Here is a 21,540-nt window from a genome sequence, read left to right on the forward strand (position 1 = left end):
AAGTCAAGGAAACACTCTAAAGGTCCGTGGACAGAGAAATGGATAAAGATGTGGTACACATATCATCGATTGTATTATATATTATATATCATCACATTTTACACAGTGGAATATTATTCAGCCATAACAAGGAATGAAATGCCATTTGTATGGCAATATGGATGGAACTAGAAGTTATCATACTATGTGAAGTGAAGTCAGACAAAGACAAATATCATATGATATCACATATGTGGGATCTAAAATATGATACAGATGAACTTATTTTATACACATATGTATAACTGACTTACCTTGCTATATGCCTGAAACACATTGCAAATTAACTATATTTCAATTAAAGTTTAATTTAAAAAAAAAACTAAAACCCTCCTCATGAGATCACCACAGGATTAACATCCTCACTAGTGACTTTTATTACCCCAAATCCAGCTTCAGGACACCTCCTTGGGGAAGCCCACCTTGATACCCACTCCAAAAATAACCAAAACATTCTGTATTTCCTGCATTACATGATTTATAAAATATCTTATCAGTTGTATATAACATCACACTTTACATGTTATCTCATACTTTTATATTCTGTGTGTGCACGTGCACACACAGACACACACACACACACACAAATGCACCTTTTTTAACCTCAGCTGTCTCAACCCCACTTAGAGTTCCTGAAGGAAAATGACTTTGCTTGTTCATCTTGTGGTCCTGGAGCCTGGTGGTACCTGGTACATGGTGTGAGCTCATTAAAGGTAAATTGATGGTATAAGGGGCCTCTCCCCTCCCCTTCTGGCCCCAGTATGCCCGGAAAAGACCAATCGTTCCTAATTCCAGAGTTGGGCATTGGACAAGCTTCATGGGCTCTCTCCTATGAGAATAAAATTCCTAGCTTCCCTCCTTTGGGCCCAGGAGGTGGGAGGAGGGGTGAGCAAGGGCAGGAGCATAACTTTCAGGGTCTCTTATAATCAGAGAGAAAGTTGACCACTTCACCAAACATGCCTGTTGAACCGAGCTGTAAGAACCGACACGAAGGTGTCCTGCTGCTGTCAGGCAGGAGCGGTACCCATAGCCCTTCAGCCCCAGAGGCAAACAGTGAGGCAGCTGGGGCTCAAAGGCAAGACCAATGCCAGCTGGAAGCGGGTGGAGGCATCCCGGGGGCCGAGGCTCCTCTATTCACTCACGCACGCCTGGCGGCAACGCAGTGAACACTGCTTCCGCCCATTACCCTTCCCACGAGACACACACACGTCTGTATGATACTCAGCTGCTCGACCTAAATGGGGAGAACGACTATTTGACCCCAGAAAAAAGTGTTTTCTTCTGAAAAGCCACTGCTGTCAGTGACAAGATTGCAAATTCCATTTTTAAAAGGTGCTCATGGGTATGTGAGAACAAAAATTCAACATCAACAGACTGACTTCCTTTTTAGAGATAATTTATTTCAGTTTCCACCTTTTGACAATCTGAGGTGCAATATATGGACTTTTTTTTTTTCTTCACAGGAAACAGCTTTGATTTTAGCGCTGTTTTCAAAGCTCAATCTTGAAACTTTCTCCACCTGAAAACACAGTTTGTAGAACGCAACCTCATGGGATATAAAACTGGGAAACCATACATATAACACACTCGAATCACTGACCCTGATTTCTGGGTCACTAAGGGCAATGTGTGGAAGTGGCCAATGGGATGTTTGGGTCCAAGACCAACGGGCGCGAGAGAAACAGGGAAAGCACGCGGGAGACCCTTCTGCAGCCCAGAGGCCATGGTTAGGGCCACGAAGCTCTCTCACCTACACATTTTAAGGCGAAGAGCCTGCCATCTGAGTGTGAGCATCTCCTTCGGTTGGCCTGTCCTTCTCAAGGTGTCCATGGGACTCCCAAGCCTCCAGCACAGGGACAGACCAGGGCCCTCATCTGGGGCCCGTGCATTGGAACAAAGCCCATTGAGCACTTCTGTTTCCACAAGCGTATCATCCTGGACCAAGGAGAGGACAGATGTAGCCCCGCTAAGGCTCCAAGGGGCATCACCAGGAGCCCTCCTCCGAGCTCAGCACACCACTCAGGAGGGTGATGAGAGACAGCACCCTGGTCTGACCCTGCAGGACATGTCAGGATGCAGGTCACCCCTCCTGCACAGAGATCCTGTGAGAAGTGATGGGAACACAGAAAACCCAGACCATTCTAACTAAGAACTCTACAACAGGAGCAGGGCCCCCTTGAATCCTGGGGACACAGCCAAGGGGAGGGTCCTCTCCCCAGCTTTCCACTCGTCTCAAGCTCAGACTGATCAGCCGACTTGGGGACACAGGCCAGAGCCAGGCCACCTAGGGACAAGGCAGACCGTGTCTGAGGCGCTTGCTTGGGGAGGGACAGCGGGGAGACAGCAGCAGAACAGGCCTGGGGAGCCATGAGGAGCATCTTGACGCTCCTGGATAGGTACCCCTGGATGGGAACCATCTGGAAATGCTCCCCATGTCTGCTCTCTGGATAACCCTCACAGCCCTGCTCCTGGCCACATGGCCACAGGGAGGTACTGTGGCACGGCTCAAGGGAATTAAAGGGCTCTGGGTGGGGGAACAAGAACAACCCTGGGGCAGTGGACCCCCAAACCCGCAGCTCTGTCCCTGGCTGAAGAAGTGAGTAGCCAATGGGGTGACCAGCCTGGGATGGCCCAGCTGCTGCCCCCTCCCCCGAGGCTGCTGCAGGGCCCTTCCCCTTCCCCTTCCCAGTCTCCCCACTCCTCTGGCAAATGACTCCGCCCCCTGGCTTCCCAGCTGTCTCAAGTTGTAGGTAATTTGGCCACACAGCTTATCTGACCACACACACGGGCCTGCCGGATGCTCCCTAACTGAAAAGCCAATCAGTCAGGGTGCAGTGAAACCCAGGAAGGTCAGGCTCAAAGCTGCGGCCCTGACTTCTGGTTGTGGTCACCTGGGTTCAACAAAACCTCTGACAAACTCCTTTGTGGTGTGAACACATCTTTTTCTCACATCAGGAGACTGGGATACACTGCTCTGGCTGATAAATTAACCCACTTAAAACAGCCTGCAGAAAAACACACCTCAAGGCTGCCACCTTCTCTCCACGGCAGTGGACGTCACCATCTAACTGGGGAGGGACAGGTGAGCACGGGCTCCGGGAAGGAGAAAGAGGTCAGGCGGCGTCTCGAACTCCATCCTTGGGTCTCCATCCTTGACCCAGCGTGGGCTCACCTGTGACCTTGACCCTCCGAGGTTTCACTGGAGCACAAATCTCAGAAATTGAACTCTCTTTCTAGTCCTTCTTTTGGTAATTTAAGAGCTCCTTGGCCTGGTTGGTTTTTTTTTTTTTTTTTTTGGCAATAGGAAAATCACGGTCTACTTCATTTCACTGTACAAATAACTTACAGTATAAGAACTTGGTTCTCCTGCCTTTGGTTAAACATGCACGCACAGCAGATACAATCTGAATGTTAGCATGTCCCTCTTAAACACCTATCAATATTGCTAGAACTCTTAACAAAGGCTGAAGACACAACAAAGCCACATCTCAACAGCATCCTGTTTGCAAAGCAGGGTACTTTTCACTTGGGAGAATCAGCTATTTGGGCTCATTGCATTCACAGAGCCCTGAAGGGCAGACAGCAGGAGACCCGCCATGTCATTGCTAACGCAGGCCTTTGAAGCTCCGGCTTGGAACACTGAACATGCTGGGATGGGAAACTCTCCTGTGGATGTGACCCGATGCTTCCTGCCCTGAGCCTAAGTTTACAGGAAGTCCCTGAGTGTACAGGAAGGGCCAGGAGAGCACTTTCAGCAGAGCCTCCTGGGCATGTGGTGGGTGAGACTTCTGCACACGCTGGCACCTCTGAGCACCCGCCTGGGGCTATCTGTTCTGGCCGGGCCTCACAGGGAAGATCAAGACAAAGAGAGGAAGTGTCAGCGAGGCAAGCAGCCGGCTTCTGCTAGGGACACTGTGCCTCCTCCGGGTGATACTGGCCAGACACCCTGAGGTGACATGCTCAGACAAAGACAGTCACCAAGAGGAGACAGCAGAGTAGCCTCCCAGTCACCTTGACGTCGGCCACTCCGTGAGGCCTGTGGTCTCTGGTGGTGTCCCCTCATGGGGCTTAGTGTTTCAGGCAGCGGTTTTGGGGTCAGACTTACTCTCAGGAGTGAGACCTATTAATATATGAAGGGGAAGGGAAAAGACCCAAAGCCACCCTTGTTTCTACCTTCAACTGCTATTGCAAGAGACCTATACGGAAAAAAGAAAAAGGTCTCAGGATCATCCTGAAGTGAAAGTGCTTGGAAAAGCCTGGAGAAGTCAAAGCTGCATTTCCTTCCTGGTTTGCGTGGGTCCTCCTGCCCCACCCGGGATAAAGAGCCCTCCACTCCCCAGAACCCCTGGAAAGACCCAGAAGCTACTGTCTTCCTCCAGAAATCAGAGTGAATCACACTTCCACACAAATCTTATATATACAAGGATAAGTCTTTTGGGCACCTTAGAATAAAATGTTAATGCATTTCAACTAACCACTAAGAAAAAACTAAGAAAGCCAATGACACACAGTGGAGAGATGGCCCTTCGAGGGCCTCAGACAAGCTGGTCACTGGGCATGGCCCTGACTTCAATGGGGGTGCGGCACAGAGCATCAGGGGATTGTTGAACGTCTTAGGAGGGGCAGCATCACCCCAGGAGGCATTTGAGGAGGGCCTGCACACTCATAAGCTGGATGTTATTTCTCTGAACTGCATTCAGGAAAGACATATCTGATCACTGGGCCGGTTTCCAGCTGGCGTGACCTACCCCCACACAGGACAGGCAAACCAGCCACACGACTGTGCTTTGTTTAGTGATGTGGCCAGAGAGACTGCCAGCATACACACACAGACACGCACACACGGGTGTGCATGCCATCATGAACACAGCAGGGCTCCTGGAGCCCAAGCCCCCACTCCCTGACTCCTGGCAGGACATCTCACACCAGTGCACTCGAGTCCCGAGTGTTTCCCATCGCCTCTCTTAAGATCACCAGGACGTGCGTTGCTCAGCTCAACTAACACTCACTCTTCTCTGCAACGTTCCAGGGAGGCATCCCCCATGAGGGGACCTGTGATGTGCTGCCTGGAGGGCGGAGTCTCAGACATGTTTGTCATGCTACAGGAGGTGGAGCGAGAACGCGGGATGGACGGCCAGGGCAGGAAGGACAGAGCCCCGCTGGCCTTGCAAGGCCAGCGCCCTGGAGCCGGGCTGGCCAGGGCAGCCAGCATGCTGGAGGCTTGCTGCCAGACTGCAGTCCCTCGGGCTAGGTGGCTGTGCCTGGACAGACCTGCAGGGAGGACCCCTGGTTCCCAGCACCTGCGACGGTGAGGGGGGTGTCTGCAGAGTCCTCGGGAAAGCAGCCTGAGGGCTCAGGCAGCGGAAGGTGCAGACTTCCCAGGTGGCTGGGGTGGAGGGCCTGACCCTGCGAATCACACAGTCCCCACCAGAAGCCACCTGAGCCACGATGCCTGTAACTGACACAGATTTTTCTGTCTTTTAAAAATAAAGAGCAGCACTGTTTGCTTAGAAAGGGCAGATGTCTTGAAGCTGCTGAAGAAAATTCTCTTTTCTGGGCTTCATCATGGAACAGATGGCCCCAGGGAGTGAGTGGTGGAAGTCTCTCTGCCCCAGAAGCAAGCGGTCAGCTGACCAAGAACATCTCAGACGCTTCACACAGACACCTGAGGGCCGCGTACGTCCAACACAGCCACTTGGAGCGTGACGTCCCCGGAAGCCCACACCCCGACTGTGGCTGGGCCTTCTGCAGCCAAGAAAGCCGTCCACTGCCTCGGTCTCTCTCCCGCCCTGAAACAGAGGGTGTCTCTCTCCTCCTGGAGCTTCCTGTCACACGGAAAGGGCACCCAGTACCAGCCCAGACTGACACTGAGAGGCCGTCCCCTCTCTGCGTGGCTGTGGAAGGAACCCAGTCCCGCCCTGCAGGGAGGGGCCCAGATCCTCACTCCCAATTGCCCCGTGTCACTGGCGTGGGACTGATGTATGCCAGCTCACATCTGCCCTTCCCTACCTTCCCACACTCCCCGTCTTCTCAGCAGGAGGCTGTGATGGACACGTGCCCACCTGGGACCCAGCATCCTTCCTTCTGTGCCCCCTCAGTCCCAGGTCGCAGGCCTGCCACTCGAGGGTATGGACAGTCACCTCGGTTTTAGCTGTGTAATCCCAGGGGCACTTTGGCACGCAGGTGGGGAGCAGACACAGGCAGAGGGAGGTGGGGAGGATGGGCAACCAGATTCTTCTAACCGCTACTTCTAGGGCGGCGTAGGTGCTGCCGATGTCATGCAGGGGGGGTAACAGCCAGCTGCAGTCCTCTGGGGGAGTCTCGGGCCACCTCCTGTGGCCTACTCGGCAGCCATCTGCTCGATGTGGTCGCTCAGCAGCTTGTACTGCTCTGCAAGAGAAAACAACATTATTCCTTATGAGGGAGAGGGCGACACAGACAGGCAGGGTCTTCTCACAGGCACGGTGAGTGCAAGCTTCCGCAGGTGTGTCCGCAGCCTGGAGGTGGGCTCCTGGGAACCAGGCTGCATCTTCCCACAGAAATGACGCTACAGAGGGTGGGCCAGTAGGCCCAGCAGCCTGGTGTGGGCGGAGGAACGTGTCACAGGAGCCAGGCTTGGGTCCTGGGGGGCCATGTGGTAGGGGCACGGTGCTCTGCCCTGTGCTGGGTGACAGGGCTGGTGACAGCACCATGAGGCTGTCCAGGGCACCTCCTGAGGCCGCCTGTCCTTGGCCCTCTTTGACTTGGTGCAGGGTGGAGTTTTGGACAATACTGGTCTAGCCAAATACATGTCTAAGTGGAAGGCTTTTCGGGGGACAAGGAAGAGGCATTTGGTACCCATCATGTGGGATGATGCAGAAAGGCCAGCTGTTTATCAGGGAAGTTGGCATCAGCAGTGCATCTCCTTTCATTACAGAAGTCAGAGATTCTAGAAAAACCAACCTCAGGACCTCTGCCCCTCCCCGCCCCCAGACCTCCCAGGGCAGTGTGGTTCAAGAAATCAAGGTAGGTCATACGCTGGTCACTTAGAAGGAGGGCAACTCGGGGCCAGAGTCTGTCCATTTTCTAGGTCAGAGTCTGAGTGCCAAGTTACATCTTTACTTGGACCCTGTCATTAAGCACTGACTGGGCAGAACCCTCCCCCGCCCCCCACCAACTCCTACTTAGCAGAACTGGGTTTCCAAACCGAAGGACAAGTGTCCCACGCACTTAGGCAGGCAGGAACATTTAACGTCCCATTTCTAAGTAAAGTAGGGATAATTCTCTGATTGGGACGGGGATCCCACGTGCAGCCCACTTGGCTCCTGAACCCCCAGCTCCGCCGGCCTGGCCGGCACTCACCCTCATCCAGGTTGCCGATCACCGCCTGCTTCTTCAGAAAGTCATTGCACAGCTTCTTGTTCAGCCCGAACGCCAGCATGTTGTGCGTAAACGTGCTGGGGGAACATGGCCATGAGCTGGCACCCCTCCCACCTCCCGGGGCGGCGGGGGGCGAGGGGGAGGGAAGGGAGCTGGGGCCCAATAAGCAGCCTGCCAGGAATCATTAGAAAGAAGGAAAAACTAAATCGCCTCCTCAGCCAGCCAGCTTCGCTCACCGTGAAACGGTGTGGAGGCCAAATGGAGTGAATAGTGTGCTTCTGAGACATTTAAGAACTCATGGTGGTAACAACCCTGAGTCAGGGGCATGTGACATCATAAGGGTGGCACTCCCCCAGTGGAGCCCCCGCCAGGAGCATCTTACCCGGCGGCCCCTCCTTACTGAGTCTGGGCCTCAGTATCAGCACCCAGCCCCGCCTGCCCTGCTTTCTCGTCCCAGGGTGGTAGCACTCACCCCAGCTGCCCGAAGGTGATGTTCTCGTTGAACCGCAGGCTGTCGTCCCGCTCCTCCTGGGTCATGTGGCACCACCGCTCCCTGCAAGCACAGGAGGGGCAGCGGGGGGCTTCAGGCCCGCGTCCCCGCCGCTCGGCCCTCCCCTGCTCTGACCTACAGGTGCTGGCCTCCCTGACACAGAGGGGACTCCTGGGCCAAAGAGCTGTTGGTGCTGCTTCTAGGAAGCCTACCTGAGTAGGGGGGAGCGATATATACACACTCATCACCTTGTCCTGGCGGAGATGAGACCCAGGGCCCTGAGACAGTGTGCACTTAGCGGTCACCTAGAACATTTGCTAGGAAATGAGAATCCTGTCCCCCACCTTTTTGAAGGTTCAAGGACAAAGGAGGCCACAGCTCATGTTACAGGCAGGGACAACTGCAGAGGCCAGGGCCCCATCGGTATCTGAGAAAAGTGGGAGTCAAGAAGCCAGCAAGGAGGCCCTGGGGCTCCCCTCCCACTGTCTCCAGGCCTCCAGCTCTCCGGCAGGGTCCATAGCCTCTGACCACATGCCGCCTGCCAGGCTGGCCCAGCTCTGCCACTCACTCTGCTCCTGGCTTCCTCGTGGCCAAGGCCCGCCCTGCATGGCCGCCCCAGGGCCGGTGACTGCTATCCTGTGACCTCAGTGAAGATGGCGCAAAGCCTCTATGCAAAGATGGGAAACTCTACAAGGAGGGACCATGGTGCAGGAGCATAGGGTCAGGGGTCAGGGCTCAGTCAGGGAGGGTGCTCTTCTGAGCCTAAGGAGCTGTGTCCACGAGAGAGAGCCCAGGCCACCTGACCCCGCAGGGCATCGGCCCCTCCCCTTACAGCAGAGCATCGCTAGTCTCCATGGGAAGTCAGCACCCCCCATCCCCTAGGCATGACAGCCCCATGGCCATCTGGGAAATGAGTAGATGCCTACTTCCCCTTAAGAATTACACTCTGGACAAGGAGTCTGATTAAAACAGGGTTGAGAGAAAAAAAGATAAAAGGGAGAGAAGAGGGAGTATGAGGAGGGTCAGGGTGATGGAAAAGCCAAAGGAAGTGGAACAGAACCAAGAACATCAACTCTTGACTCCTCTCCCTCTTCAGGCCGAGGGAGGCCACTGGTGCTGCTGCAGCTGAGTGGGAATCACAGGACACCAAGGCGCAGCAGAGGCAGGAGGAGGTGTCACTCCAGTCTCCTCAGGCTCGCAGAACAGCCACGAAGACACCTGGAAGGCGCTTCCAGGCACTATACTAATGCCATTCCACGCTCCTTCCCATCCCCTTTCCCCTGGTGGACACCCTTAGGACTGTCCAGGCATTAAATCCCCACACCACCACCCGGCTCGCTGGGTACAGTTGCACAGGTCGTGCACTGTACAACCCCATCCCATGTGGAAGTGGCTCCCTTGCAGTTGTGCAGCACAGTAGTCCTGACAGTAGATGCAGAGGTGACTTTTTTGCTGTGGTGAGGACTAGAGTTGGGACATTTAATCTGATCTCTGACAAAATAGGCAGAAGGTCAATCAGGGGATGCCTACAATCAAATCAATTCTTTAAAACTGAGTCCGACGTCCAATATTGGTGGAAGTCTAATACCACAAGAGAGCAGGTCATGTGTCTAAAATGCCACAGTGAGAATCTGGATGTGACGAGCAGGTTACAGAACAGGAGGCCTCCTGAGAACAGAGAGGATGCTGATGGCATTGTCAGCCGACTTTGCCAGAGAGAAATCACGCTGGAGACGCAAGGTTGCCCAAGGACCCAGAGCTGAACTCTGGTCCCCCGTCTCAGGGCGTCCCGGGGGCAGGTCTAGGAGGTGCACGGCCAGACCACACCCGCCACAGGTGAGGAGGCCTGTGAGGCTGAGACTCACTCGCCCTCACGAGGCTCAGAGGCCACGATGCTCTGACCCGCTCAGACCTCGGCCACGGTGCTGGGAATCCTTGCTCCGGGAAGGCTGGCTAATCACCCTATCCCTTAGAGAGACTGTGGGAACGCGGGGGCTTTTTATGAACGGAGGTAGCTGCTGTGCTTAAGTGCTCCTTTTAAAGCCATAATAAGGCTGTGTTGAAAAAAAAAAAAAGACAAGATTTCACATAGAACAATAAGCACTAAAAATACATCACTGATTAAAGGAAGCATGCTTTGGGAAATTTCCACCAAATTTAAAAAAAGCACTGTTATCAGAAATTATATTTTGAATAGGCAGGCCTTTAACTCTAAAAATATCTTAGGAAGAAATCTAACACATATCAACTTCAAACAAAGTCAGAGTCCATCGTGGGCTCGCAGGAAGCAGCCAGTCTTCGACATTTGCCTTCAGAGGCCCCTTGACACGCACAGGCCCCACATCACTCAGTGGCTGGGGGCACGGAGCAGCTGTCCTTTCTCTGGGACCCTCAGACTCGTCCAAGTGGGCGAGGGTCTGCCAGAGCCCGCACGCCTCTGGACATGACTATAGAGACAGGTCCTCTGGCCGCATTGGCAGCTCCAGCCAGGATCAATAACCAAGTGGGCAACAAGTGACCCGGAGGGTGTGGTTTCAGGGTCTGCTTGGAGGGCCAGACTGGCCTGTGGAGGCTGGCTCACTCACGGTCAGAGCTGACCTTCTAGACCTCACCGTCCTCTCCTCTCAGGACACACACCAGGCCTTGCAGGGTTCTTGGGGGCTGTGTCTGCCTCCTGTCCATTTCAAGGTCTCTATCGTGGGCGAGCTCCCCACCATCACCAGCCTGTCCCAGCGCCGGGCCCGCCAGCTGCGAGTCCCAGCTGCACCTGGGTGCCCTCCCCCAGTGGCCCTAGAAGGGGCCCCGCACTGTCCAGGGACAGGCACGTGGACACACACCTCTTCTTCTCCTCCTCTCCAGCATCCCCTCTGGAGCGGCAGCAGAAACAGGTAAACAGAGGAACATGTCAAACTCATGCAAGATATGTGGATGGAAAAAGAGAGCAAGCGCGGAAGGAGGGTTATCACAGCAGAGACGGAGATGGAGATGGGGTTCCGGGCAGGTGGGGGGCGCTGGCCGAGATGTCAGAGAGCAAAGCAACATGAGATCCCCCTCACCTACAGGCGTTTCCTGCGTCTGCGTCTCCCAGCAGAGCAGAGAGTTCTGTCTAGAATCCTAAGGAACGGTCCAGGACCTCTCCCGCCACGTGCTTCCCTGCTTACCAGGATACACAGCCACAGCAGGCCATCCCGCCCCCATGGAGGTTTACTGACTCTCCCCCCAAAAGAAAGATTTCACTCAAGATCCCCTAAGTGCCAGTGGACTGAAGTATTAACCAGCAGGCTCTGCCCTCTCTCCTGCCGGGAGAAAGGTTCTGAGGTCTCCCCAGTGTTCGAGAAGAAAGGGGTTTATCTTATTAATGAGAAGAGATGCAGAGACTTCAAAGTCCCATGACTGGAGGGGCAGATAACGTGACCCAGGCCTGAGAGGCTGCTGCCCCTTCCCTGCCCTATTGCTGCACACAGCAGGCGCCAACCTTGGCTCGCTGAGCCCCAATGTACACTCCTCGCTGCTGATGGTTACAAAGTGGGGACTCCAAAGGGGCCCCGGGGAAGCTGCAGCCCAGAGGAGGCAGCTGAAAGTAGCGACTGCCTTCCCCAGACATGAATCCTGCAGCCAGGGTCCCAGCTCAGGAGCCTGGGTTCTTACAGAGAAAATCAGAGTGGGTCCAAGGGAGCCCCAGGGGCTTCGTTCAGTGGGAGTTCGCATTTCTGAGGAGGGTCAGGCCAAGTCATGCCAGAGCCCCAGGAGGAGAAGCGCTCATGCAAGCTGGGCCCCCCAACCCGGAAGCTGTGTGCTCAGGACCCTTCAGGCAGCTTGCAGGGCACCGGAGCCAGAAGGGTTCAAGGAAGAAACACAAGACGCGAGGACTCAGCCATTTCGTCCCTCTGCTGTCCTCTTCAGAAACGGGACCAAAAAGCCTCTCCCTGGTCCTCTTCCCTGAGGCAAGGCAGGCCTGGACTTGGCTCCTACCTGGTCGTGGGAGACCGCTTTCTCCTCTCACAGTGGACGGCATCGAAAAAAGCTGCATTCCAGAACCTCAGCGTGTGCCTGCAAGACAGACAAGATGGGAAAGCAGTGGGTCTCAGGCCCACGTTGTTGTTCAGTTGCTAAGTCATGTCCGAGTCTTTGCGACCATGGACTGCACACGCCAGGCTCCTCTGTCCTCCACTATCCCCTGGAGTTTGCTCACATTCATGTCCGTTGAGTCACTGATGCTTTCTAAGCATCTCATCCTCTGTCGCCCCTTCTCCTTCTGCCTTCAGTCTTTCCCAGCATCAGGGCCTTTTCCAGTGGGTCGGCTCTTAGCATCACGTGGCCAAAGTATTGGAGATTCAGTTTCAGCATCAGTCCTTCCAATGAATATTCAGTGTTGATTTTCTTTAGGATGGACTGGTTGGATCTCCTTGCAGTCTGAGGGACTCTCAAGAATCTTCTCCAGCACCACAATTTGAAAGCATCAATTCTTCAGTGCTCAGCCTTCTTTATGGTCCAACTCTCACATCCATACATGACTACTGGAAAAACCATAGCTCTGACTATATGAATCTTTGTCAGCAAATCAACATCTCTGCTTTTTAGCATGCTGTCTAGGTTTGTCATAGCTTTCCTTCCAAGGAACAAGTGACTTTTATTTTCATGGCTGCAGTTACCATCCGCTGTGATTTTGGAGCCCAGGAAAATAAAATCTGTCACTGTTTCCACTTTTTCCCCTTCTATTAGCCATGAAGTGATGGGACTGGATGCTGTGATCTTAGGTTTTTTAACATTGAGTTTTAAGCTAGCTTTTTCACTCTCCTCTTTCACCCTCATCAAAAGGTTCTGTAGTTTCCTCTTTAGTTCCACATGGACCGTAAAGGCGTATGTGCCTTCATCCTCAGTGGAGCTGGTTTCCTGGGCCTCGGCAGTGTGTCCTGGGGTCATCTGCATGTCTCCCAGGACCTATAATCTGGGAAGGCAGAACCTTCACCTGTAGGACACGGATGAAACCACTTCCCCTTCTCAGTCTCCCCTGAGGCTCCCAACAGGAAGCAGAGGCCTCAAGGAGACTTGCTCTTCTAGAGCAGCGTCTACTAACGGAAATGGGAATCTGGCAGGGACAGGCCATGCGCAGAGAGCAGACACGCTTATAGGGTCGCACAAGACAGAACCATTCTTCCCAAAGATCAGAGTCGGCAAACCCATGGCACATGGGCCAAACTCAGGCCTCTGTGTCTGTGTAAATCAAGTTTTAAGGGCTCACAGCCACGATCACCCACTTACATCCTGTCCATGGCAGCTTTTGCACTATAGAGGCAGAGTGGAGTGGTTGCGGGCAAAGCCTAAAAGATTTATCACCCAGCCCTCCACAGAAAAGTGTGCTGAGCCCTGAAGCAGAAGGTAAGACAGTAGCCCAGCTGAGCCCAAAGGGGCCCGAGTTAAATCATGGACGTGGGCCCCAGGCTGGTGGGCTTCTCCCTGCTGCCACCCAAGCCTGGCCCTGCAGCCCGGGGCCACAGGCTTCCGGACAGCTGCAGCCCAGCTCTGGCCGGCCACATGTCTCCCACACCCTGTCCTGTTGTGCCAAGCTCTCATGCCGCTAGACTGTAATCCTCACGGGAGGGGAGCGTCTGACACCCTTCGGGTTCCAGATGCTAATCTGCCTCCAACTTGTGAGTAAATAAAATAAAACACGTGGACAGAGAGGCTTTGGAGGGATGAGGGTGTGCTCACAGCAGAGGGTGGGGTGTCCCCTGACCATGGGTCTCCCACTCCATGGCCTTCGAGTGCGTACGTTATTTATATAGGTAAAACAGCTGGCTGCTGCTGCTGCTAAGTCGCTTCAGTAGTGTCCGACTCTGTGTGACCCCATAGACAGCAGCCCACCAGGCTCCTCTGTCCCTGGGATTCTCCAGGCAAAAATACTGGAGTGGGTTGCCATTTCCCTCTCCTAAAACAGCTGGACTAGGACATAATTCACATACCAGAAAACCCACACTGTGGTCTACAACTCAGGGGGTTGGGTTGTGGCCTATTCATGGACTTGTGCAACTGTGCAACTATTACCACTATCTGTTTCTGGGACATTTTCATCATCTCATTCCCTGCTTCCCCCGGATCCTGGCAACCACCAATCCACTCTGTCTCCAGGGCTTTGCCTCCTGGACACTTTATGTAAATACACTGCGTGGTCCTTTGGGTCTGGCTTTGGTCATTTGGCAGAATGTTTTCCAGGTCCACCCACACTGTGGCGGGTGTGGGCGCCCCATTGCTTTACGTAGCTGAGTAACAGCCCACAGTTTGTGCATCTGCATGGATGGACATCAGGTTGTTCCCACCTCTGGGCTCCTATGAACAGCGTGTCATGAACGTACGTGCACAGATTTTGCCTGAGTACCTGTTTTCAATTCTTTTGCTCATCTACCCAGGAGTAGAATTACTGGGTCATGGGGTAGAACTCTGTTTAACCTCTGAGGAACTGCCAGGTTGTCTTCCACAGTGGCTGCTGCCTCGGACAGTCCCACCAGCAGTGTATGAGGTTCTAATTTCCCCGCATCCCCGCCAACACTCGCTATTGTTATTTCTAATGGGGACGCAGGCGCTGGCAGCTGCTGCCCTCCAGGTGGAGGGTGGCCTTACCAGATAGGCTGCTGCTTCAGGTGTGTGTACAGGTAGATCTTCTCTCCTTTCCTCTCCTCCTCCGGGCTGCACACAGTCACTGTGGGACGGGGAGGGAGACTTGAGCAGGGCAAACCGCCCCAGCAGCCCTCCCGGCAGGCCCCATGTGCCCCCAGAGTCACACAGACACGCAGGGGAAATTCCAGGGCCCACACTGAGGCCCACATCAGTAACGGCATGCTCAGGCCTGGCCCTGAGGACTCAGTCCAGGGAGGGTCCCAGGAACGGCTCCCCCACCCTGGAAACGTTCCTTGACGTCCCTGGGATGAGAAGTTGGTCCCTAGAGAAGTGGTTTTTCCATGGAAATTCAGTAAGAAATTACAGGCTGGAGCAGGAGCAACTGGAGAATCACACAGGACAGTGTCTCCTGCCACGGGGAAGCTCGAGCCCCAGATGTGTGGTCACCTGCCCGGAGGGTTGCTGGTTCGCTGTGGACTGAACTAAGGCCCCGAGCGGCTGCAGTGGTGCCACCCGGGCACCCACAGCCCTGGGGCCCAGGGAGGCACTCACCGGTCTTCCGCGGCTTCTCCTGGGGTCTGCCCTCTTCCTCCCTTGGGGAGAGAAACCACAGAAGTGACAAAACAACCCCCAACCCCCGGTTTCCCAAAGAACCCTTCAAGATTGCTTAAACAGGATTATGTACATGTGTACATTTGGGTGGTTTTCTGAAAGCATGTGCATGAAATCAATGCTACGTTCACCAATCGCTAGTCTTTTAGAACTGAGATGTGGAAAACTCTGGAGGGCGGGGAAACAGCTGCGCTTCCCAAGAGTGGCTCTCAGGCCCCAACAACAGCCGAGGAGGCTGAGGTGCTTCTACCACCAGGCCAGGGAGCAGCCTCCTGGTCACACTCGTGGTCAGGGAGGGGCGCACACGGGGCACACTCACTCGCTCCTCCTGGCTGGGGGCCCCTTGGGCTTGGTCTCCAGCCCGAAGAAGCCCTTGACATTCTCTGTCTTGGCCGATGTGTTCTTCAGCAGCCGCTCGGCAATGTCCTTCTTTTCTGCCAACCAGCTGTTGGCTGACTTCAGGTAGGAGTCGATGCTCCCAGTCGGCTTCTCCTTGGACTCTGTGGGGAGCGGGTGCGGTTTACCTGGAGGTGGGAGAGTAGGGATGAGAACCGACTGGAACCACAGAGGCTGGGTTCGCCGCCTCTGCCATCGCTGGACATGCTGATGGGAAGCAAGGGGCTCAGGGATGCCCTCGAGAAAGCACAGGGCCTGGGCCCCTGTGCTCTCAGATGGCCCCTAAGCACCTACTGTGTCCAGGTCAGCCAGGTGTCACCAGGGATGGAAGAGGAAACAGGCAGGGACCCAGCCCCGAAGAAGCACTGAGTCCAGAAGGCGGGTGTGCAGCGCACATAGGTAGAGGGTAGCACACAGAGTGTGCTGCGTGGCCGGGCTGGGCCTGAAACAGGAGGGTGTTGGGCACGGGAGATGGTGGAGGAGGGCAGCCAGGAGAAAGGAGGAATGTCCTTCCCCAAGGCCGTGTACCGACCAAGGTCCAGGCAGCCCCATAGGCCCAGGTTGCTCTCTCAGGCCAAAGGGCCCCAAGCTGAGGAGTCAAGCCAGCAGCTATAGCAGCGCAGAGGGTGGGGAGAGGGTGGGCAGTGCATAGCTGTCAAGGGGAGGACGGAGTTGAGACACAAGGAAGGGGATGCTAGAGTGAACCCACGGTGCCAGTGCTGCCCTGACCCAGCTCCAGCCCCTGGGTGGGCTCCCAGAAGCCCTCTCCTTGAGGAGGCCTGAACAAGTGTCTGTGGTTGCAGCTCAAGGAGCTTACCAGGGGAGCCCTCCAGCTGCAATGCACCGGGAGGCCCCAGGGCCACGAGCCAGCACAGGTCAACCTGCCCTCTGCTCAGAGGCAGCTCCAGCCCACAACCCAGCTGCTCCTCTTCACCCTTGTCACAGCTGACCCTGCATTCACGTTCACCCGGAACATGAGACCTGCACATCCTCACACCAGCCATCCGGCATCCACCCTGAAACATCCTGCCCCGTGTGTCCACCTTCTCGCTTCCTCACAGCTGGACCCTCAGCCTCCCGACCCATGCTGTGGGCCCTTCTCCTCCTGTTCCAGGAGCCTCCCTCTTCCTCGTCCCTATCCTAACACGAGCTCCCTTTGTTTTCTGGACACCCCGCAGCTTTGCCTTAAGAAATCCCCACCTGGGGACTTCCCTGGAGTTCCAGTGATAAAGATTCTGTGCTTCCACTGCAGGGGCTGCGGGTTCGATCCCTGGTCAGGGAAGTAAGATCCCACATGCTACGCAGTGCAGCCAAAAAGTAAAAACTAAGTAAAAAAGAAATCTCCACTCGATGGGCGTTGGAAGGTGAGGGTCTGCCCTCCCCGTGAGCCGCGCTGGGGCCTCACCGATGTGGTAGTAGGTGAAGCACATGGTCATGAGGTTCTTGGCGGGCCCGAAGTCGTCCATCTGGTGACACCTGAAATGAGAAGAGCGGTAACTGGCTAACGGGTCCTCCCACCCGCTTCCCTCTGCACCTTCCTGAGAGGACCAGCATACTCACAGGCACGTCTGTTACCTCACCCACCTGATGCTCTGGAGAAGCCACAGAAAGAGCTCCCCGAGTCCAGGGACACGGCCTGGGAGAAGGTCTGATTCTGGGTGGGAAGGCCCTCGCCATCCAGCTACCAGGCCTCTTTCACTGTCAAGGTGGGACAGCCAGGGCCCAGGAAGCTCGACCCCGCCCCAAAGGGCAGCCCCAGAACTGGAGGCTGGGCCTCGCATCTCAGGCCTATATCTGCGTCTGGCCCTACTTCTCGGGAAGGAGCATGGGCTTGGGTGATACGCAGACGTGGGCAGCACCAGGACCACCTGGAGAGCGTGTTAGGATGTGGATTGCTGGGTCCACCCTGGAGTCTCTGGGTCATCAGGTTTCACGCAGGGCCCAAGAACATGCATTTCTAACAAACTGCCTTGGGAGGCTGATGTTCTGAGGCTCCTGGCCCAGAGACAGCACTTTGAGAATGACTAGGAATATGAATACCTACCTACCCTATACCACTTGCTGAAAATCAAAGTAATCAATTACATACCAGAGCCTGCACTAGGCTAGAAGATGTCCTACAAATGTAAAGGACTGTACTTACTATATTGAGAGTATGAGATACACATGGATCCATTCAACTTAGCAAACAAAAAAAGGGGAAAAAACTTCAAAAACAGGACCTGCCTGCCCCTGGCAATCTGTAGTTGCAAAGCTATAAGGATGTCCACTGCTGCTGCTGCTGCTGCTGCTGCTGCTAAGTCGCTTCAGTCGTGTCCAACTCTGTGCAACCCCATAGATGGCAGCCCACCAGGCTCCCAGCGTCCCTGGGATTCTCCAGGCAAGAACACTGGAGTGGGCTGCCATTTCCTTCTCCAATGCATGAAAGTGAAAAGTGAAAAGTGAAAGTGAAGTCACTCAGTCATGTCTGACTCTTAACGATCCCATGGACTGCAGCCTACCAGGCTCCTCCATCCATGGGATTTTCCAGGCAAAAGTACTGGAGTGGGGTGCCATTGCCTTCTCTGGATGTCTACTGCAGTACCATGAATTAGAGAAGAAAAGGAGGAATCAGCTAAAGCCCGTTAACAGGGCAGGTGCTGAGTAAATCTTGGTATAGTCATGCATTCATATATTACAACACCTCATAGCCATGACAGATGCAGCACTGGAATGCAAACGCACGGGACTGCATTTTTAGAAGAAGTATATCCTTGCTGGTGCATGCATTATTAAGAGTGGGGTTATCACTAGGAGATGGACCAGAAGTGAGAGAGCCTTTCCGTTTCCTCTTAGGCTTCTGTGTCTTTCCATTCTGTTCCTTCATGCACTTTCTTTCCTGTTTAGTTTTTCACTTCAGATAAGCATTACTTCAAAAAAGAAAATCAACAGACATTATCTAAATAGTGGGATGCTACTACTACTACTAAGTCACTTCAGTCGTGTCCGACTCTGTGTGACCCCATAGATGGCAGCCCACCAGGCTCCCCCGTCCCTGGAATTCTCCAGGCAAGAACACTGGAGTGGGTTGCCATTTCCTTCTCCAATGCATGAAAGTGAAAAGTGAAAGGGAACTCGCTCAGTCATGTCTGACTCTTCGCGATCCCATGGACTGCAGCCTACCAGGCTCCTCTGTCCATGGGATTTTCCAGGCAAGAGTACTGGAGTGGGTTGCCGTTGCCTTTTCCAAAACAATAGGATGAGGGCCACTTTATCATTTAACATAAAAATAATCCAATAAATCTAAAAAGCTACATTTCTATAAATATTTTTTGCAACCATAAAAAAATATATGCTCACAAACAAAGTCATGGAAGGAGTCTGTGTTTAAAATTTAACTCCCCCAACCACCCAGTATACTTATTTAAGGAATAATTGAAAGAAAAATGGAGAATCAGATAAGCATGTTATCATACGGGGCATACCATATATGACACTATCTATAAAAAGTATACATTCATGAAAGTTCCTATAGATACAAATGTCTGGAGGTTGAAGTGTCCTCAGGGCAGGAGAGTGTGCTGACCCCTGACCTCCTGGGGCTGCTCTGTGCAGCTCCCGATGCACCCCCAGAGAGTGTGGGCCCTCGACTCCCTCCACAAGGCCTCTCCACCCAGGCCAGCTCCCAGACCTGGATTCCTCCTGAGCACACCCGGAACTTGGCACATTCCGAGCAAGTGTAAGAAAAACAGGGGCTCCTTTCTTTTGGCAATTTTCCTCCAGTCCATGCCCTGTGTTCATGGGGAAGAGAAAAAGGTGGGGAGACACGGGAAAGTGGCTACAGCCTAAGCCACAGACCAGGACCTGCTCCAAGGCCACACTGAGTTGATGGGGGCAAGTGGGTTTAAATGACGGTCAGATCAGAGTCAGGGCTTCCCTCTGTCCCCAGTTTCCCATGCACCCACCCCATGATTAAAGTCACTGCTTAGTTACCCCCAGGCAGACATGGCTCCTCCCGTTCACACTGCGGAGGGCATGTCCAGGGCGTCTGAATCAGGTCAAGAGTCCTAGAGCCCCAGGCCTCAGGAGCAGGAGCCCCATGAGTCATCGGCCAGCCTCCACAGCCACACGTTGGCGGGGGGCTTCCTCCCCAGCCCACATGGTTCAGGACACCCTCTGAGACAAAAGGCCCCAGCAGTGCCTCACTAGGACTCCGGGCAGGTGACATCATCCAGCCATCTCATTAGTGGGTGGTGAGAGTATACAGCACGTCACTATAGGAAGTCCAGAGAACCCCGATCTGGGCCGGAGGAGGGCAGGGAGGGCCGTGGAATCACAGCCTGTCTCCAGACAGGAAGGGGGGACTGACTCACACCCAGCTGTGGCCCTCTCCCCTCCTGCCGGTCGGGGGGACTGTGCACTCTCCCCCGAGATGCTGGTCACGACTCCTAGCAGAGGCCGGGGAGCGCCAGAGCAACTGAGCTCACGACGCATGTGTGGGGCCGGTACTCATGACTGGGGTCTCTTGGGCGGGGATAGAGGAAAGATGAGCAGTTAGGACGGAGGCTCTGAGCCGCGATATCACTTACTCAAACAGGACCACCGCGAAGGACTGCACCAGGCGGTAGAAGGTGGGCTCCGAGACGCACTTGGAGTTGCAGCGCTGTCCAGGAAGAGGGCAGACAGTCAGGCAGCCGCTGGCAGGGCTGTATTCAGCTCAGAGGGGCTGCAGGTTCACCACAGTGTCTCCAAGTGCCGAGCATCTCTAAATGCAGCCCTACTCGAGCCCTGCACGAGCCCTGCTCCACAAAAACCCGGACTCAGCAAAGGGCTGCCCTGCCCCCAGACTGCCCCACATCATTCCCTGTGTCTCTTTGTGAGATTTTAAAAGCTAGGAACTTCACCCGCTCACCCACACATATGCAACCCCAAGGTGGCAAGGCTGGCTATTTTTTGGATGGGGGATTTATGGGCAGTTTTTCTACTTTTGCTTACCAGCATTTTCTAATTTTTCTTGTAAGAATAAATTAGTTGTGATAAAAAAATACTTTTTAAAAAATTTTATTATCAGAGCATAATTGCTTTGCAAAGTTATGTTAGTAAAAAGTACTTTAAAAACTAAGAACTTCATTTTACAGGAAAAACAAAAAAAGAACCTGTTGGCTATTTATAAAACTTCTCATCTGAGCTAACACGGCTGTCATTGTCTTGAATACTTTATGAAAACTGAATGTTGTGGGTTCTTTAATAAAAACACGCAGGGACACAGCCTACGTGCTTGTCTTTAAAAAGACGAACACACCTGGGATTTCCTGTGGCTGAGAGGCCGGGCTGCATCTTCCACTGTTCTAAACAGGCCTTTTCGAAACATCGCTAGATGAGCTTCGCATGTTTCTCCTGTGGGGTCGTTTCTCCTGAGCAGGTGGGCTGCCCCACCCCACAGCCCTGTCACCCCCTTACCTGGGCGCTCACATACCGGGCAAACCATTCCCGGCCTTTCCCATTCTCACTGCTACAGTACTCGCCAAACTTGGCTTTCTCCTCCTGGTCCAAGTCCTCCCTGCAGAAGAGGGCAGAGGGGAAAGACAGGAAAGCTTTAATCCTCTGGAACTAAAAGGACTACAGTCGGGGAAGAGGAAGGACAGGAAACCCTAAGTGCAGGCGACGCTGGACCCCGGATCCCCATCCTCGCCTCGGCTCCCCGATGGTACTGCACTCCATCAAGTGCAGAGGCACATCCCAGCCTCTGGGCAACCCCGAGAGGAAATGGGGTTACTGCTGTTTCCAGGATGAGGAGCCTGGCTCAAGGATCAGACACAACTGGGGAACAGCAAGCAGAGCCCCATCTAGACTTCCTGGCTCCAAAGCCCATGAGACTGCCCGTCTCAGTGAGGTTTGGGCACTCACCAGGTCCACAAGCCTCTGACAGCTGGGCTCTCCAACTCACCCGACTTCCCCTCATCTTTAGAGCTGATGAGGTATGGAGCCACCCACTGGAGTTAAGAATTCCTAACCTGCTCAGTTTCAGTATGACATATGGAGCCCATAGT

General features: G+C 54.1%; 1 protein-coding gene across 4 annotated transcripts in view; it reads right to left on the reverse strand.

The window, feature by feature from the left end:
- Positions 1-1,418: 1,418 nt before the first annotated feature.
- Positions 1,419-21,540, reverse strand: part of KIAA0513 (KIAA0513 ortholog) — a 60,493-nt gene continuing 40,371 nt past the window's right edge. For all 4 annotated transcript variants that reach the window (XM_070388609.1, XM_070388608.1, XM_070388611.1 and 1 more), the window contains exons 3-12: positions 20,951-21,050; positions 20,080-20,153; positions 16,917-16,987; positions 15,435-15,639; positions 15,056-15,096; positions 14,507-14,585; positions 11,861-11,938; positions 7,871-7,951; positions 7,381-7,475; positions 1,419-6,429 (exon numbers count right to left, since the gene is read on the reverse strand). In XM_070388609.1, coding sequence (XP_070244710.1) covers positions 6,380-6,429; positions 7,381-7,475; positions 7,871-7,951; positions 11,861-11,938; positions 14,507-14,585; positions 15,056-15,096; positions 15,435-15,639; positions 16,917-16,987; positions 20,080-20,153; positions 20,951-21,050 — 874 coding nt within the window. In that variant the 3' untranslated portion in view covers positions 1,419-6,379. The remainder of the gene's footprint in view (positions 6,430-7,380; positions 7,476-7,870; positions 7,952-11,860; positions 11,939-14,506; positions 14,586-15,055; positions 15,097-15,434; positions 15,640-16,916; positions 16,988-20,079; positions 20,154-20,950; positions 21,051-21,540) is intronic.

Source organism: Bos mutus, chromosome 18 (genome assembly GCF_027580195.1).
Source record: "Bos mutus isolate GX-2022 chromosome 18, NWIPB_WYAK_1.1, whole genome shotgun sequence".
Lineage (NCBI taxonomy): Eukaryota > Metazoa > Chordata > Mammalia > Artiodactyla > Bovidae > Bos > Bos mutus.